The following is an 18,838-nucleotide window of genomic DNA, read 5'->3' on the forward strand; positions in this document are numbered from 1 at the left end:
GTGCAAGATAACACAGTGCAGCATCGGAACACCAATGTTGGGGCCATATTAATCCCTGGAGAAACCCCCACCAAAACCAGTGGTGTAACCCAGGGCTGAATTCGCCCGCCTATTTCCGAACAGAGAAGTCTGCCAAGGACGGTATGGCCTAAGAGGCATACAGAGCTGGCAGGCTCCCAAGTGTCAAAATAGAACCAGCACTGCCAGCCACGTACATCCTGTGCTTCGCAGGCGAGACACAGACAAGAAAAACAATCAAGTTGTCTGGTGGAAAAAGCAGCTTCCCAGGATCGCTGTAGCCACGGTGTAATTGTGATCAATCTGCATTGGCAAGTACCAGCTTTCCATGTGTGTTTCGCCTAACGCAGGCTGCCTGCGGAGAGCAGCTCAGGCAGGCTGATGCATGCTTGTTATCGCCGGCGTAAATATCTCTGCCTTGTGTTATTGTGGCACAAAGCAGCTGGACCATTTGAAAATCATTTAAAAAGCACTATAAAATTAGGGCTCCAGTGCTCTTATTTTATGACTTTCATGAGCAGCCATTGCCTAGAGAGAAATTATCCTCTTTATTTTCAAGGCTAAAGGTTCTTTTAACATTCATCAAAATCAAACTGCACCCTTGATAACACATTGAGCTGTTACTTATCTAGTACAGGCTCTTTACCTTCTGCATAATATCACATTTGAGATCTCAGTTCTTCATATACAACTCGTTTCATTGTGTCTGCTGTTGTTTTCACCCAGTGAATTTGCATAGTTTCAGGAGAGGCTGGCTGATGCCCTGAAACATATTCTTTCCATAATTCCTAATTTTTTTTTAATTTTGAGAACAATAGCCTGGAGAGTTTTTGTTACTGATCCTTCTATAAAAATGGCCAATTACCTCTTCTGGCAATGGATTTGCACAGACCAATTAAGCACTGTAAGCGAAAGATTTTCAAGGGCATAAATAGTACTTAGGTGCATAACCTGATAGACTCCCCTTTCTGCCTTTGAAAAATCTCTTCCCCATATATAAAAAAGAAAGTCTTTGATAATTTTCTTTTTTTCCGTTCTTATTTTCACAGACAGCTTCTTTACTAAACTCAGGAAAATGGTGAGTGAACCAAAGCAGCATGACAAAATGCAAACAGTACAAAGGGAAAGCCATTCTTTTTAGAAATAAAAAAGAGGTGCAGCTGTATTGACCATACTTAAATAACAGATCTGAAGGGCTTAGGAAGAGACACTGCCTGAAATCCTGAGCCACAGAGGTCACAAGTGGGGAGTGGTGAGGTCCTGCACATCCTCTGTCCTCTAGCTCAGGACCACCGCTGTTTTCCTCTGTGGTGTTTAACCTGCCTCAGGTTTCTGTAAGAGACTGGTCACTTTATTATCCAGACATCAAATACAGACTGAAGAGAAACATTTAGAAAGTCGTATCCTTAGCTCTGCTCTCACGATTCTCTCTTTGGCCAAGGTTTTATCCCTGTTTCCTCTGGGGGTAGCAGGATGCATTCTAGTGCCAAAAGGTGGCTGGATTTCAGGTCTCTGCAAGGGGGGCTGGTTGGTGCTGATAGATCCTGCTGTGAAAGCATGCGTAGTAGCCATGCAGAGGAGCTGTAAAGTCAAGATGCAGCATCCTGCGTGGAGGAGATGTAACTGAGCAGAAGGCAGGAGGTGTGTGTGTGAAAAGAGCCTTGCCACCATGCCAGCACTGCTGCTAGCAGAGGGAGTCTGAATTTTTAACCATAGAGGTCTTACCAGTCATCACCCAGTTTGTGATTCATCAACAGGATGCTTAAGCTAACAGAGGGAGGAGATGGAGCTATTTGGTGATCACATTTGTTTATGAATCTAGGACAGGTGTGATCAGCAGCCCCTAGCACAGTCTGCTGTCACCAAGGGTGAAGAAAGTGGGACAGGCATTTAGTAAGTCAGGATAAGAAAGCACCTCAGCTCTGTGGCACATTTTTCTCTTCCAATAGTCAGTAAGCACCTTCCTGTGTCTGACAGTCCCAGTAATAGAGAAAAGGCCCCAACTGAGCTGACCTAGCTCTGAGCTCCTGCATTTCAGACCAGATTTGATCTTTGGGGTTAGGACTGATCCACTCAGCCTCAGGCCTTACTTGTGGCAATGGTCAAGAGTCAGCAGCAGAAGAGCAGAGTTCAGTGTAGTCCTCTCAATATCTGACCCAGCACCACAACTGCGATTGTCTCAGCTGTGCAGGAGCTTCCTCCCTTCTGAGCTCACCTGCACATATGCTTTTCCCCTCTCAGGTATATACACTTCACTCAATAGAACAGAAACAGAAAACTCTATAAAATCCTTTCCCCTTAGAGTTTTCAAATTCCTAGACAGCCCTGATTTGCCTTTGTTTTGGGGATAAACTACCTGTGCTGAACTGTTTCTCACTATTGCCTTCACTAAAAAAGATGGCAAATTAACATCTGAAGTTAATGCTTCAGTGCTGAAAGGAGAGGATTTTTCTTTCAAGCATGGAAGGGGAACAGATGTCTATAGAGATCTGTTTCTCCCCTATAGACATACCTACTAAAACCTCAATGTGTAAAGGGTATGTGCTTGCTCACCTCAGGTCCAGAGCAGGATTAAGCATACCCTCGAGGTGCAACAACCTCAGTTGTTGGAAGCCCACCAAAAGGACCCCGGTTGTAGGATGTCTGCATGAGGCAGATTCAAAGTAATTTTGTGCTCTGTTAAAGCTGTTCATTTTCAGGAAGGCTTAATCTACTTCTGAATGGTAGGTGGGACCCTGTAACTCAGAGGTGGGCAGCCAAAGGACAAAAGAAAGCTCCTGGAAGCTGGCAGTGCTCTTATGGTGCTCTCAGCAGCCACAGAGCTTCCATCACTCGCTTTCATTATAAGATGCCAACCACAGAACCAAGCTAGGAACAAAGTCATTTTACCAAAAGAAGCAATATAAGGAACAATACCTTAAAAAATCTAGTAGGATCAGAATCCTGAGGGGAAAGATGTGAGGGCACTGAGGTCTGTGTTAGCATCATCTCATGAGGCAGGGGTGTTCCTGCCCAGGTGATGGTTGTCCATATTGTCAGTTGCTTTTTCTCATTGTCACAACAGTGGAAATTTGCTTTAAACATTTTTCTTCTGCTTCTTCACTCCTGAGCCCTTGTCATCCTCCTCCTTGCTGCCACTGAATGAATCTTGGGTCATAGTGACAAACTTATTCCCAGCCTGGGAAGCAGATGCTGCATGTTTGGTGCCCATGTTTTATTCAGTATTTAGTAATGGATATTGTGGGCACCTCATTCATAAGACAGGTGGAAAAGGTGCCAAGGCGGGTTAGACCTGAAGGTATGGCTAGTCAGTCATTCTCCATCGGCCCAGAGCAGAGTCTAGGAGAAGACAGCGTAAGAAACAAAAGAACTTTAGAGTGATTCTTCCCCTGCTTATCTTCCAGATTTTGGCCCTCAATAGATTAGCTATTTCCTAAAACTCATGATGCTTTTCATTTCTGCAGAAAGGACAGAAGATCTAGTCTTAGTAAAAAACTCATTAAAAACTCCTACTGGCTAATAAGTGCTTGATAATTTTCACTGATGCCCAATAAACTTTTCCAGTTTTCTTCAGTTTTATTTTTTAGAAGGATACAAGGGAAACATCACTTGGGATGGGGAGGAGGAGTAAAGACTTTGGTTAACTCAAAGCCTCTGACCTGTCTGATTATTGTAGATAATTTGATGTACACAAGTTAAGTACCAATTTAACTCATACAGTACATTTCACATTTTTCATCCATCCAGTCAGTGCAGTTTCTTGTGTATCAGTAACAGCTCTCTAAAAGAGAGTCATGGGAATATTGTGTATTTTCAAATCATTCAAGATTGCTTTCTTCTGCCATCTTCTGGCAATATGAAAAATCACAGCGTTTCAGTAACAGGGTTGCTGTGCTGGTCTAAGGAAAGGGTTGTCAGTAAAGGCAGTGTATAATTAGATCAGTTGACATAATTGGAAAAAAATAGAGCCCTTCTTGCTTATTTGAAAGCTTGCCTAATTCTTCCAGCTCTACCAGTTGATCTAGTAGCCGGGGTTATCCCAGGGCAAAATGTCTGTTTTGTAGACTTTGTGTTTCTTGAATGTCTGTAGCAGCAATGAGAGTTGCATAACATGTGAGACTTTATTGTTTAATAACAGCACTTCATCAAGTATATACTAAATATTTTTAAAAGAGTCCTTTTTGCCAGTTTTGCTCTTGGCTTTTATAGCTCCTTGACAGAAGACATCTTTGTTTCCTATGAAACCATAGGAAGACTTGTCTGATAGGCACGTAAAGTTTTTCCTTCTACTGCAACAACTATTTCATTCTAATCTGTCAATGTAAACACCACAAATCAAGCAAAGCATCTTGCATTATTGGCTTAATTTGAAAACAAAATATTGACAGTATTTTGTTAAAAAGGTATGTAAGATTTAGATAAGATTAAATTATGGTTTCTGTTAGGTTGGGTTTTTTCCCCCTTTTCCTGCAATCACACTGAGGTTCTTTGTAAATGACTATCTGTGATCTGCACTCTCCTGTCACAATAGCTTTCCCCACATAGTTTTGCTAAAAATGTGAAAGTAATGTATGATAATTAAAAAAGGAAAAAAAATCCCAAAGGAGAAAATGCCAATATTTCTCCTTAAAATAAACTCTAAATTCAAAGCCAGTGAGAAGAACTACTCACAAAATTCCAGCCTGCAAAGAGAACATAAATAAAAGCTGTTCAAAGCTTTATTCATTTTCACTAGCACCAGCAAAAACGACTGCTTGGGATGCCAGGCATTGGAGAGAAAGGATGTTAAGGCTATTTATAGCTCATGGATGGCTCCCATTACCATTGTACCTGAGAAGCTCGCAGTCCTTAATGTATTCCTGCTCACAGCAACTCAAGCAGAGGACAGCCTTCCCAGGGCTGTGCTGGAGGCACTGGGGTTTGCTTTGGGAAAACGGACTGTTATATTTGCAGCCTGTTCCCAAACCATCTATTGTAAACTGCCTCTAGCAGGCAGAACCTCCAGCAAGGCTGCACCCCTCCCTGCTACCTGTGCTTGACTCACCCTCTTGGGAGCCATGAGGCGGCTGCTTTGCTGGAGGCTCTTCCTCCCTCCATCACCCTACTGGCTTTGGCATCGATCTACTGTCTACACCAAGCCTCAGCAAGAAACAGCATCAGAAAAACAGCAGCATAAAACCTGACAAGATAAAGGTGAAAAAAACCCTTCAAAAAACTTGGTGGCACATAATGACCCTTGCTGCTGCCCTGCCTGACCAACTGCACAACTCAGGTGGCTTCAACAAAGCATATGGGGAGCGGGGCAGCACCAGCACTGTCCACTCCTCGCAAAGACAACGCAGCGGCAGGACTTGTCGGGAAAACTCCTTCCCACCAGCCAGCAAATGGCAGGACAAGCTCACCCAGTAACCCTGGGACTGGACATCTCACAGAGCAGTGTGTTCCCCCTGCCCCTCGCCCATCACAGCCTGCAGAAGTGACCGCACATGCTGCTTTACCTGCACCCCCTGACTAGGCAGCTCCCTGGTTGCTTGTACTCTGCTTTACCTGGTAGCCCAATACTAGGGAAGAGCAACAGGAAAACCACTCCCAGTTTTATTTCTCCAAATTCAAGTTAAGAAATTAGGAGCAAATATTCATCAGACACATAATCAAAAGTTTGCAAGAGAAAGTAAAGCCTCAGTTCTAGGTCTTAGTATCTCCTCTTAGCTGTTCTCATACTTCTCTTGAGTTGTCATTTCCCTTGATACAAACTATCACTCTACTTAAAAGATGACTTAATAATAATAAAAAGGCATGATTTTAAAGTCAGAAATTAAAAAATCTAAAGAAAAAAATATCCTGCTCTGCCCCAACAAAGCTGGGAGTGTCCTGTGAAAGCTCTGCTATTTGCCTGAAAAAAGTGCCAAAACAGATTTTCCACTGTAGAGTTTTGAAGTCTTTTTGCTCTTGATTCCACTGCAAAGAGTTTGCAAAACTTTGTTAACCTTAGAAAAAGGTGCCTTTTCATATGTACCCTTTCAAGCAAGGCAAGGCAAGGAGAGCACTTCACTGCTTCCATTAAAAGTGCAGGGAGAGACAGACAGCTCAAAGATACCACTGCCAAATGACTGAGGAATATCAAAACTCCTTTACTTGTGCCTTCAAATATTCTCAAATCTTGCAAGCTTGACAGCATTGTCAATTTTGTATTGACAGCAGCAGTCAGAGAAAAATCATTTGAGGAGTAAATCAAGAAGGAAAAAAAAAAAAAACCTCTTTAATCCACAGCCACACAAATCCATACTGCCTGCAGAAAGGCAAGTGCCTTGGATCTCCTTTTGATAGCAATATATTAACATCCTTGTTTGTCTTTCTTGAAGCTTGCAATGCATTTTTCCCTCCTCTTTCAGAGTCTGGTCTCTTTGACATCATTTGTGTCAGAACTGCCCATAACTTACACCTATTGACAGCCTGTGACACCGATGAATCCTCGGTGCAGCGCCGGCTGTGACAGCACTCACTGGACTGTTATCAATGTCAAGGTCACTTTGTTTTTCTTGCTCTCGCTGGAGCTCCTCTGCCCTCAGGGCACAGGCTGCCCAAGGAAGCTTTCTTTCTAAGCTCCTCACAAGCCACAGCCTCTCTGCTCCATTACTGGCGTTATATAAGATTAGAGTCAAGTTTCTACTATTAGAAGCAGTCAGCTGCATGGTGGCATTCTAGCATATAGCACAGCTATGTCTGCTGGCAGCAGGACTTAAAATTCCAGCTATTTTAATTCAGGGACAAGCATGACTGTAGTCAAGATGTGACAAGAAAAACAGTAGGTTTGGGGGTTTTTAATTCCTGGCAGTGGTACCCTGGACAGTCACACCCAGAAGAGAATTAAAGGGAAAAGCTTCACCCTAAGCTTGACAGATATCAGTAGCTGAGTCGGAAATTATGGCGGGAGCCTGTGGAGGGCAGCGCTGTCTTGCTGGAGATGGTGCACTGAATAGCTCTGAGATGCCAGCTGCTAAGGTAATACTTCTTTTTTTATCTCCTTTGAATCTGAAAGCTGCAGATGTAAAAGCTGTCGTCCTACCACAGCTATGGCCTGTCACTGCAAGCAGGACTCCCTGTTCTTCTGCCTGCCGCCCCCATTCTCCAAGCACCCTTTCGTGCAGCCTTAGCCCCATGCGTGGGCAGGTGCCTCTTCCTTGGCTGTGTGGCTCTGAAACAGGAGGCCTGGGGGAGGTGGGCTGGGGGGCTGGAGGAAGCATGGAGATTCTCCCACCTCGGAAAGATACGGTCTTGGGAAAAGACGTGGAGATCAGTTACACTGCAAAGGGAAAGAAATGCTCTCCAGGAGCACTTCCATGAGCTAGCAATAACATCCTCTCCCCAAAACCCAGCAGGGCACAGGTGAAGCTCCCCCCACCAGCCTGAATCCTGCTGGCAGGGCCATGAGCCTGGGTTGGGAACATCTGCCCCTCCTGGGGACTTGCCTTGTCTAAGGACACAGTGGCTGTGTGACCTGGGACAGGGCTGCTGGAAGGAGCTGTGTGAGACCGAGCAGAGGGAGCCCTCGCTGGGCCTTCCCACCTCACTCAGGAGCCCATCTGAGCTGAGACACTCGGGCTTCATCTCCACCTGCGCTACCTCGCTGCTCTACCCGTGCCTGGCCAGGGACCACCCTGACTTCCCACTTCACCTAGGGCCTGCTTCATCACCGTGGGCTCTCCTGGCTATCCCAATACCTGGCTGAGGCTGGCTACCCTCCCCTGTCCTGGCCTGCCCTCCAACAGCTCCTGCTCCTGAAACAGCCTCACCTGTCCCCACCATCCCCAGGTGCCTGCAGCTCCCGCGGGGCAGCAGCAGCCTGTCTCTGCCCCACAGCAGCCCCTCCAGCTCCACGGGCAGCCATGGACAGGGACAGGAGGGCTCACAGACCATGAAGCCTTTCACTCTCTAGCCCAGCCCAGGCTCCTCGCAAGCAGCAGTTGGTACCTTCCAGCTCAGTTTGGAGGACTCAGAGGGCCCCATCATAAATGTGCCAGGCTGGATGTGAACGGAGGTGTCAGGAGGGAAACCAAGCAGTGAAGAGGTGTTGTGAAGACTCAGATTTTCTCCCACCCAGTAAAACACGGCTGCCAGCCTAGGGCGAGGGGCATCGGCAAGCTGAGTGAGCTGAGCTGAGCTGAGCTGAGCTGAGGGGGCAGCCATGCAGGAGGCTTGCAGCGCTGCTCCTGCTCCTTCCTGACGCTGCAGTTAAAGGGAGGACTGTGTTTTCTAGAGCCCTTGATCTGGCATCTTTCCCAGGTAGTAAATTCTCTTAAAAACTGAACTGAACAGAGCTTTAATTGTACATTCTGCTTTCCTCTTCACTCCAAAATAATGGCAATGGCATTAATACAGTGCTGCATTGAACACGTATCCGCACTGAGGCCAAGGGACCGATTCTGCTTTCCATTATTCAGGGGCACTGCCTCTGGTGAGGCAGATCAGGGTTTAAACAGCGAGCAGGAGCAATGAACTTCTACTGTTCCCTGCTGTTTGAGTGTGGGCAAAATAAAAGACCGTAATATATGATGCAGTCAGGCAAGAAAGCAATATTGCTCTGCCATGTGCATGGTCTACATCAAGACGAGTCCAGGATCTCATTTCTAAATTCCCATAGGTGCCTCATTTAAACCATCAGCCATAACCTGCTTCTCATTTTCAATACCACTTGGTATTAGAGCTGCAGTGAACTGCTGGTGAGAGATTCTAATTCCTGCAAACAAGCCCCTGTAGACTTGCAAGGAAAACAGAGAGTTCCCCTCTCGGTTGCCTGCTAGGTTCCCATCTGGCTGTTTTAACTTTGCTATTGCTTTTAAATGTGCCTGTTTCTGCACACGAGGCTTTCAGCTCTACCTCAAGAGACTCCTGGGTTCTCTTAGCATCAGATTCTGGCCAAAATGTAGAGACACAGATTGGGTCTTCTTAACAAAAAGGAAGATCAGATTTCACATTACAGTATCTGAAAGATTAATTCCACTTACATGATCATTTCCCTGTGAACCACACTTCTTTCCATCTGGATTTTTCCATCATGAGGACAAAGAGCTGTAGTGTTAAGCACTACCTGAGAGAAAAGAGCAAGGAGTGTAAAAGATGAGTGCAGAGATGCTTGCTGAGAGAAAAGAGAAGAAAAAACAGAGTAGAGAGCAATTTCAAATGCATCAAGAGGCGCTTTTTTTTTTTTCCTCCTCATGTGAATGATATTCTGATCTCATGCTTTGGTATTTTGAACCATTTAGTTTGCCAGGGTTTGATTCCGGGAATTTAGGATATTTGGCTGCAGGAGCTTTCTGTATCATGTTATTGTTATCAAGCGTTTGTGTTATTGTAATAACCACAGGTCCATCCAAAATCAGTGCCCTACTGTGTCCAAGGCTATCAATAATCTCATGTAAGACCTTGTTATGGGCTACCATCATAACCTCAAGCAGAGCTGTGCCAGCTAGGAAGGTGCTGGCTAAAGGGATATAAGAAAGATGACTTGGGGACCAACTAATGCCCTGCTACAGACTCCTTTGGGGACCTCGGATAGTTATTCAACCTCTCTACAGCTCAGTTTCGTCTTTAGGAGACAGGTAACAACCATGGCAAAATGGCAAGAGGCTTTCCCACTGTTGCAGAAGTGAAAATGAGGGCTAGGTGAGTAAGTGGCTGTTCAGTTAGTTGTGTTCATTTTTAGTTAAACAAAATATGTTTTTCTCAACCAGGAACAAGCCACTTAATCTTGATTTAATATTTTAAAATATTTTGTGCAATGCTAAAGTAAAATTCCAAAACAGAAGTAACTTTGAATAGCGAAATGGTAATTTTGTTTGGAAATAACAAAATGAACTATTTCAAATCTACAATATTACGTTTTTTTCTAAAACCTTGCTGATGTTTCTTTGACTGAAATCTGCAAATGCAACACAAATCTGCCAAATGCTTTAGCCAATTCAAGTGTGGGGTTGTGTGTTTCTTTCTTTTCTTTGACAGAAAAATCTTCAGTAGAAAACGGCAATTGTTTGCAGTGTAGGGAGGAAAAAAAAAAAAGCTTCGCAGACTGTAGTACTCAGGTGGCTGGATAACATCAGGGAGATACAAAACTCAGCTTGGTTATTGCAGATGAGGTCCTGGAATGACCGAGTTTCTTGGGAGCTGCTCCCAGCTGCATGCAGACAGCGTGCAGGGTCACCCGCAGCCCTTCCTGGGTGCTCCCAGCAGTGCCCCACAGTCACCCACAGCCTCTGCCCCCAGAGGGGCTCTTGTGCCTGCCAGGGAAATCCAAGCCTCTGTGACTTAATGGCCAAACAGGACCTGGCCATTTGGGGTGGTGCTCTGGGTGTTAGGGAACTCATGCTTAGTGACAAAACAATTTTAAAGCTTGTGCCACCTTGTATTCTGTCAGGGAAGCAGGGAGGTTAATACATCTGGATTGCCCTTAAAATCTCTATCCAGTCTCAAGAGTCTCCTATAGGTAGAAGGCTTTTGCCTGTTGCTGTTGTTTGGCTTTTAATCAGGAAAAAAGAAAAAAAAAAAGGAGAGAAAGAAAGAATCTAATGAGAAGGTCTTTAGGTACTTCCAGGCTACAGTTTAAAAGAAAAGTAATCCTATCCAACTTTCATGGTCTAGATGTCTGCAGAAAATGTTAGTGACCTTGTAAGACACAACATGGTTTTTTTTCCAGTTACAGGGGCTCCTGCCCTCCCACAGTCACTGGCTGTTTCCAACTAGAGCAGCTTCTGGGAGCCACCCAGAGGGAGAAGCTTAGAGAAATGTAATCAGTGGCAGTGCTTTTGCTAGCTTTGCAGTGCCTGCAAAGAGGGGTGGGGGGGAACCCTCAGCAAAGTCCCGGTCCTTCAATTAAAAAATTCATATTACTTTCCTCATTAGTCCAATCATCTGGTGTAGCTATTTCCAAGCTTACCCCAAAGGCCCCGCAGAGCAATTCAATTTCAAGGCCAGCACAGCACAGGATGGAGCAGTGTGCTTGGGAGGAGCTGTACTTCACATTGACACGAGGAGATCACTTGTCTGGCATTAGTCACGTGAAGCAAACGATGTTGACGTGCTTTTTGGAAAGAGGATTGCTGTATGAAAGGGAGCTCTGTTGCATAGCACCTCCTGGCCTGCAAAGGCTGGAGTCGCCTGCTAAGTGTCACTGGCACCAAAATGACTCAATTCTTGGAGAACCTCCTCAAAGTCAAGTCTTGAACAAGAGGCCTTGCAATGTAATTCTCTCTGCTAATAATCTCTTTCCTTTCCCCTGGAAATCATCTCCATTACTGTAACTAGCTGCCAGGCTGCAACAGAAGTTTAATGCAGTGGGGCTAGGAGAACTGAAATTTTAGTATCCATCTGCTTACCTCTGCAACTTCAGTCTTTAAACACCTGCAGCGACTGAGGGTCAGCCACACTCCTTGAAAACAAGCCTGTGGTCTTATGAATCTCCTGATGTAGAAGCTGTATTATCTTTTTCTTGATTTCCTTTTACTGCTTCAGCTTAACGTTCTGTGTCGGTGAAAATACAAACAGGTCATCATGACAATGCTGGCAGTAGCTCTTGAGCACAGTGCATGACTTTTGCAAGACAGTAAAACTTGCAGGGCAATGCACAATATCTTTTTTTCTGTGCTATTCTTCATGCTAATCTGTGCTGGGATTGCACAACATACCCCTTTACTAAAGCTCTTAGTGTTACATTATCTGCCCTGAAAAATTTGTAGGCTTTTGTCCCTTATTCCTGTCTGCTTCCCTGCAGTTCTTTCCCCTCATCATTAAAATTAAAACCAGTCAGCTTTTTTTCCATCTCTCCCATCATTTTTATTGTGCTTTTCATATTTTGCTTATTAAGTAGTTACCCTAGGGAGACTTCATTTTTATTGGAACATACAAAAAGCTGTAACTGCTCAACATTTGTGGGGAGGAGGAGGGAGAAGAGGGCAGGGGAAGCAAATTTAGACTGAGGTCACAGAAATATATGTGGTGTGTTCAATAATATGCCTTGCATCATTTCTATTTCTTTTTCCATAAGCAACAAGATATTCTCCCTTGCTTTCCACTTATTCCCCAAATCAGCCTACACTATTAAAAATAATGTACCTGGATGTCTGGACAAAGTTGTTGTTGCTTTAGGAGCAACATCCATCTGACTGCTGCTGCTGTGGGGCAGGGGACAGACTAGATGACTTCCAAAGGTCCCGTCTGCACTTGTTTTCTAGAATTGCTGAGAAAATAAACCCAAACTCTAGATTTAGGCATTCAGGCATTAGAGTGAAAGCTGATGCCATATCAGAATAAATCCCAGCCACCCCACTTTGGGAAGAGTTCTAGTGTGGCTCCCACATTGATTATGGCTTTAATACCAACAACCAACCAAACAAAGCTCATCAATGTTCTCTGGGGGCGAGAACAGCAATTCAGGATAATGAGATCCTGGCAGGAGAAATGCTCCTGAAGTCTCAGAGAAGGGACTACTTGGATACCTTTGAACTCTTGCTCTCAGCTGAGCTCTGCTTCAGGCTGGACTGGCTGGCCTGAGCTTCCTAGGTCTAAACCAGGAAATAACATTGCAAATGGGTGGCCCACATTCCACTGCATGATCTATGAGGGAGCAAAATAGTCCTAGATGGGATTCTCAACAGGACAACAAAGTCAGAACTTTCAGCTCTATAATTTCCCCAAATTCAGATACTCTTTTTCCTCACATCCCAGGGAAGTACCCCACTCCTCAGACAAGAGAAACAGCCTCTCTCTGGAGGCAAATAGCTATCACGTTATTTATACAAAGTGGAACAGCTCCCAGAGGAGAGACTGAGACAGACAGACACAAGTATACCCGTATAGCTGAGTGTTCAGGGTATTCACCTGAGAGACAGAAAAAACTAGTTCAAATAATCTGTATTTCTATTTCTATACATACAGACATATATAGCGATAAGTATATATGCATGTGAAAATCTGTTCATATGTATAGATGTATGTGTATGTATGTGTTTAAATACATACCTATAAATGAAAGAAAATGGTATGCACATGTATTTTATATATGTATACACATGCACTACATGAATATATGTCTTACATACACATCCGAAGATTTCCACCTTGGCCCTAGTAAGTCAGTCCAAAGATTCATTCTTTCAAAAACTTCCTGTTTTAACTAACCAGAATCGAGTGTGCACAAGCACTTTGGTAACTCTCTAACATAAAGTACTGGAGCTTTCCTGCATACACTCATCAGCACTATAGTAACAGAAATAGTACCTGCACCTACGAGGTTCAGCCGCTGCTGCATTCTGGTGGCACAGGATGTTCTTTTTCAGCAGCGATACTTGACAAGAAATTAAATCGTATTGTCTCATGCTGCTGCTTTCTCAGGGGATGAATTACATGCCTGTGGAGTCCTACCACAGAGTCAGTCCAGCTTTTAGCAACACCTGCAGGTCGTGCTGCACACACTAGTTATAATAATGTAACGCTATTTGGAGGGTAATGAACAGGACTACTTTCTAGGGAATATTATTTCTGTATGAAAATTTCCTCTTAACTCATTTCAGAAAAGCTGTCTCTGATACAGCCCAAGTGCATGCAAGAGAGGAGCAAGATGCCTCACGCCAGAGCCTCTTCATCTCCAACTAGCAGTGCAGGGAGCAAAGCCTCCTATGAAACACCAGCACTATCAGACCTCCAGCGGCTCCTTTGGTTCAGAGGAGGGTCTGATAATCACGTGGACCAAGTCTGGCCAAATATTTACCTGGGAGATGCGTAAGAACATATGATCCTATCATTAAACTGTTATTGGTCCCTGGGAGGAGGAGGAAGTGGTGTGGTATACCGGGGAGCAGCTTTTGGGTCTGCAGGGATGGTTTTGTATACAGGCTTCCAAAACTGGTAACGTAAGAAGTTTGGATGTCATGAAAAACATGATATACAAAATGGTGACTTACTCATAGTGTGTCTCAGTTGCATTTTCTATATTCTGTGAACCACAGCAGACTTGGCAGGGTAAGAATTATTTGTATTCTAGACAAAATTCCTTAAAGAACCCTTTCCAAATTGGTGTCAATTCTGAGGTGCGTTACCTGCTCTGGAAACTGTGCTCTAAGGTAGCAGACAAGAGCACAGGAGCCCTTGCACTCAAATAGGAGTAGCAGGATCAAGAGCCAGACAGAAGAGGACCCAAAAGAATTATACAACAGGGATTTTGCCAGTCCAAATCCCAACCTTCTTTCAAAGATGGTTAAACTGAAAACAGCAAACAGTCATTTTCATGCAAATACCTTATTCTCGTGACCACTTCCATTTATTGCCCTTTCCTTCTATTTGGATTACTGCAGATTACATAGATCATCAGCTCATTTTCCCCAACTCCTCCTCCTCCTCATGAATACATCAGTTAAAGATCACAATTTTGTGGAATAGCTTTAGTCCCAGTTTATGGTAGGAAGGGGCGGAGAACCTGGCTGGTAAACTGACACAGCTGCTTCATGTCCGAACCAGGAACAAGGTGCTGCTGCCTCTGTGTGGGTTCTCACCCTTGTGACCCACGCACACTATGATGAGAGATTAGCTCTAGAACTTGCTAAACAACAATTTAAAGGAAAATCTTGACCACTTTATATGGTAAGCCATGTTCCCAGGGATTAACTGCTAGGAGGCATTTGTTTAACTAACAGTATCGCGCCGGCAAGTCTGTGCTTTTGCTGTCTGCAACGTCATATCACATTTTTCATGTGTAAAGCACTAGGGGCTTCTTGAAATTTGCCACTCTGTAAGAAAGCTGCAGTTCCTGCATCCTTCCCTAGCGGGAGCAGGGACTAACTTTAAACCATGCTATTTTAACAGAACGTTAGGAGTGTTGCCAATGAGCCCTTCATGTCTTTCAACAGGTGGGCTGCTAGGAGCAAAACTACTCTTCAAAGCCTCAACATTACTCATATCCTTAATGCAGCAGATGGACCATATAGCATCAACACAGGAGCCAAATATTACAAAGATCTGCAAATAGACTACTATGGAGTAGAAGCATTTGATGATCCGTCCTTTGATTTAAGTATCTTCTTCTACGATGCTGCCAATTTCATAGGCAAAGCCTTAAACACTTCAGGAGGTAAGAGGGAGGCAAAGAGAAGCTTTGGGAGGAAGTTTCAACACAAGCCAAATGACTCCTCTTTGCAGTAGCAGGCAGCCAGCAAATTCTGTGTACGGTTTGAGAAGGCTCACACAGAACCGCCGTGCAGAGGAGGGGATGGGTGCCTGTGCCATGTGCTGCAGGGAAGGTGGCCATGGCCAGGGCCCCAGCAGCTGGGGGAGGCTGGCTGCCCCAAGACCAGCATGGCAGAGTGAGAGGGAAGGGCAGAGGCTGTGGCACTGCGGGTGCTCCCCCACGGGTCCATCCTGCAGGCATTGGGAGGATCCCTGTGCCTCCACAGGCACCTTGCACCCCGGCATGGGCTCCAGCCCAGTGATCCTGCCCCATGTGCCGCAGCCCTGTGCCTGCTCCTGACACACTCAGCTGGGAGCAGTGGCACTTCAGCCCTGGCTTAAATGATTAAGTGCTTCGCAGAATTGGAGCTTTATTCAGGCTGTCTATTAAGCCAGAGAAGCAGCAGAAGTTAATGAACTAAGTCAAAAACTACGAGCCTGACCCATAGCCTGCTGAATTTTTGTCAGCAGAGTTTGGAGTATGGCCTAGTTATCATAATTTCCATTTGTTCCAGAGTTTGCTTCAACTCTGACTGTCTGCAAGATCTGCTGCTTTCACTGGAGTGCTTTATTAAATCCCCAGTTATAGCTCATACTGGGCTGCTGAGATACAGTAAATTATGAGTCCATTTTTACAGGCAGACTATCTTACAGAGTTTATGGGACTCATCAGTGATCACAGTCAGGGCTGGGCCAAAATTTTCTGCCAAAACTGGTTGTTTTTTTGTTTTGGTTTGGTTTTTTTCCCCACAGAAAACTATACTAATAAATTGAGTCATAGAAAGCTTCTCCTTTCACAGAAAATTTCAACTATTTTAATCTGAGACCTAAAGTAGATGCATGAGGTCAGTATGAAATACTGCCTTGCCTGAGATGTATGGCATGATCTTATGCAAACTGAAAACATGAGTATCTGCTAATTGTCACTGGTGTTTTCCCAGCTTGTTTCTAGTAGTTTTTGTCCTTCCTGTGTCTTTCTCACTTCAGAAATGCTAAAGCCCAGTCACCTAGTTGTGCCTCTTTTTTTCTGCAGGTAAGGTGTTTGTTCATTGTGCCATGGGGGTGAGCCGCTCCGCGACTTTAGTACTTGCCTTTTTAATGATCCATGAAAACATGACACTCGTGGATGCTCTGAAAACAGTGGGCGCTCACAGAGACATCTGCCCAAATTCAGGGTTCCTCAGCCAGCTCCGGGACTTGGACATTAAACTAAACGAAGAAAGGAAAGAAACCAGAGCATCAGCTACCAAAGAGCTGTAAGACAGTATTCCTGAAAGAGAGAGGACAAAGTATTATTTGAGTTTTCTGTATCTCTTTTAAATTAATTGCATTTGTAAACTAAGGATGCGGGTTTATGATACACCAGAATGCATGCTGTTACTACAAGTAGATTTTACTTGATCTTTCCATTTTGCAAAGCCCTCCTAGATTATACTTATGATTGGTTGTATATTGTATCCTTCACTCTCCACCTTAAAACATTGCTCTCTGCTGGTTGAAAAAAAAAAAGAAAAAAAAAAAAGAAGATATCAGGTTCCACTTCAGAAATAGCTGTGTTTCAGCAACTAGTGAAGCTCATATCACTTTATGAAGTGTTAGGCTATTTGAGGTGAAAGATGCCATATTATTTATGCTACAATAATGCTTAGAAGTTTTCGTATGAACCAGCCCCAAACCCCTTTGCTCCTCATATGTAAAATGGTTTGTATTTTGAGACTTGAATCTGGCACTGGTTAGTTCTTGCTTTGACAATTGGTGGAGCCCCTGAGTTGGGGGTAAGAGGCTGTTTAAAGGCAGAGCAGCTGGGAAACAACACAAACCACTCTTTAAGAAATTATTCCAGGTCTCTCTGTAGTGTTTTCTCTTTGACTGTTCGTCAGATTTTTTTTTACTTCCATGAAAATACCTTTGTTTGAGAGGGGCTTTAAATATTGTTCATCTTCCCTAGTAAAATTCATCCAGGAGATGCTATGGAAAATGCTTCTGAAGAGGGAGGTGGGTTCCCAGCTGAGGCTCCAAACAGCTGCATGGGCAGTGGGAGCGGGTGCAGGAAAGCATTTAACAACAAAGTATCCCAAATTTGTCTGACAGTTCAACATTATAAAAGTTGGGATTTTCTTTCTCAAAAATAAAGGTCATCAGCGTTGCAACATTGTGCTCTGTGGCATTTGCTTTTGTGAGGAGACTCAAGTGAAAACTGAAGGGACACAGGAATAGCAAGGGAGGTGCTGACAGGCATCAGGCTTTCATCTTAGAGTCTCTGGGCCACCATAAGAGCACTCAATAGCTACTGTCATCTGATGGATCAGTGCTGCCTGGAAACTATGTGAAGCACATCTGGCTCTCGGTTCCCAGCGGACAAACATTCTCAGCACAAAGCCAGCTCGGGGATGGCAGTTGTTTGCATTCCTAGTACCAAACTCAGGAATGCAGAGGCATGAATACTCCCCACCATTTGAGCTGGCTGCTCAAGAACAGCACAGCAACAAGGGAAAACATTCCTTGCCATTCCCAGTGCTGGCTACAGGGCAGATTTCTGCCTTCAGGACAGACAACTCAGCACCTTTTATAATAGTCTTCAGGCAATATCTACATCTGCTATATGGGCCAGGCTATAGGAGTGAGAACACAAAGCAGAGCGTTTGGCACTGAGGACTTAACCTTCACACTGAGGGCATCTCAGGAGCCTGTGCTTTGGACTAACCCTGTGGGTTGGACATCCCTGAGCAGCAGGAGAGCAGCTTCTTTGCTTTAGTTCCCTGTGTAAGGAAACCTGCTCATGAGCTCTCCAGGGCTGCTCCATAAGGTCAACAAAAATACTACAAGCAGGAACGGTCAGCTCAAAAGCATGCTTCAGACCCAGATCAAAATGTAACATGCATGTCTGTGATACCAATTAAAAAACTGATTTCAACTTCTAGAGCAAGCAGGGGAAAAAAAACCCACAGTGGATCTAGCTGTAGAGATGCCCCTGGCCCCAAGCACAAGAACTGTCTTTCCTTGTACTTCCCACCTATCGGGAATCTCTCCTCGCTCTCAGCAGCGGCAGGCCTGAGGCTGAACAGCCATTTTCAGCTGTGGAGCAAAGGGCCAAGCTGAAGATGCCCTTGCTGGGGGGTATGAGAGCCCCTGCAAATCAAATGCATTTCATGTGATAAAAACTGGCCGTGTTTTTAACACACTGGTTGATGCAACTGGAAAACTCACATCTTACTCTGGCGATAAATTTCTGTAAACACACACACACATGCAAACACAAACACACACTCACACAAACACACACACATAAACACACACACACTTATACACACACACATAGACACACGCACACAAACACACAGATACACACATATACACACACACACAGACACACACACTTATACACACACATAGACACACAGAGACACACACAGAGACACACACAGAGTTATACACACACACTCGCACAAACACACACACACACAAACACACACTTATACACACACACATATAGACACACACAGAGACACACATACACACTTATACACACACACATAGACACACACACACAAACACACACATAGATACACACACACACATAGACACACATACACACTTATACACACACACA

At 44.4% G+C, this 18,838-nt stretch overlaps 1 protein-coding gene across 1 annotated transcript; it reads left to right on the plus strand.

Annotated features, from left to right (window-relative positions):
* Positions 1–242: 242 nt before the first annotated feature.
* Positions 243–16,724, plus strand: LOC104524170 (dual specificity protein phosphatase 13-like). Its single transcript, XM_010166960.1, has 4 exons — positions 243–329; positions 13,581–13,788; positions 14,913–15,133; positions 16,262–16,724. Exons 2-4 carry the CDS (start codon positions 13,610–13,612, stop codon positions 16,486–16,488), a joined length of 627 nt encoding a protein of 208 aa, XP_010165262.1. The 5' UTR covers positions 243–329; positions 13,581–13,609; the 3' UTR covers positions 16,489–16,724.
* The last annotated feature ends 2,114 nt before the right edge of the window (positions 16,725–18,838 follow it).

This window comes from Antrostomus carolinensis, unplaced genomic scaffold, assembly GCF_000700745.2.
Source record: "Antrostomus carolinensis isolate BGI_N321 unplaced genomic scaffold, ASM70074v2 scaffold43594, whole genome shotgun sequence".
Taxonomy (NCBI): Eukaryota; Metazoa; Chordata; class Aves; order Caprimulgiformes; family Caprimulgidae; genus Antrostomus; species Antrostomus carolinensis.

What these genes read in the sequence shown, in the direction of transcription:
- LOC104524170 (XM_010166960.1), top strand. Translation starts at nt 13,610, where the DNA reads ATGCAAGAGAGGAGCAAGATGCCTCACGCCAGAGCCTCTTCATCTCCA. An exon ending in AATATTTACCTGGGAGATGC is followed by an intron (nt 13,789 to 14,912) that starts GTAAGAACATAT and finishes GTCTTTCAACAG; the next exon opens with GTGGGCTGCTAGGAGCAAAA. An exon ending in AGCCTTAAACACTTCAGGAG is followed by an intron (nt 15,134 to 16,261) that starts GTAAGAGGGAGG and finishes TTTTTTCTGCAG; the next exon opens with GTAAGGTGTTTGTTCATTGT.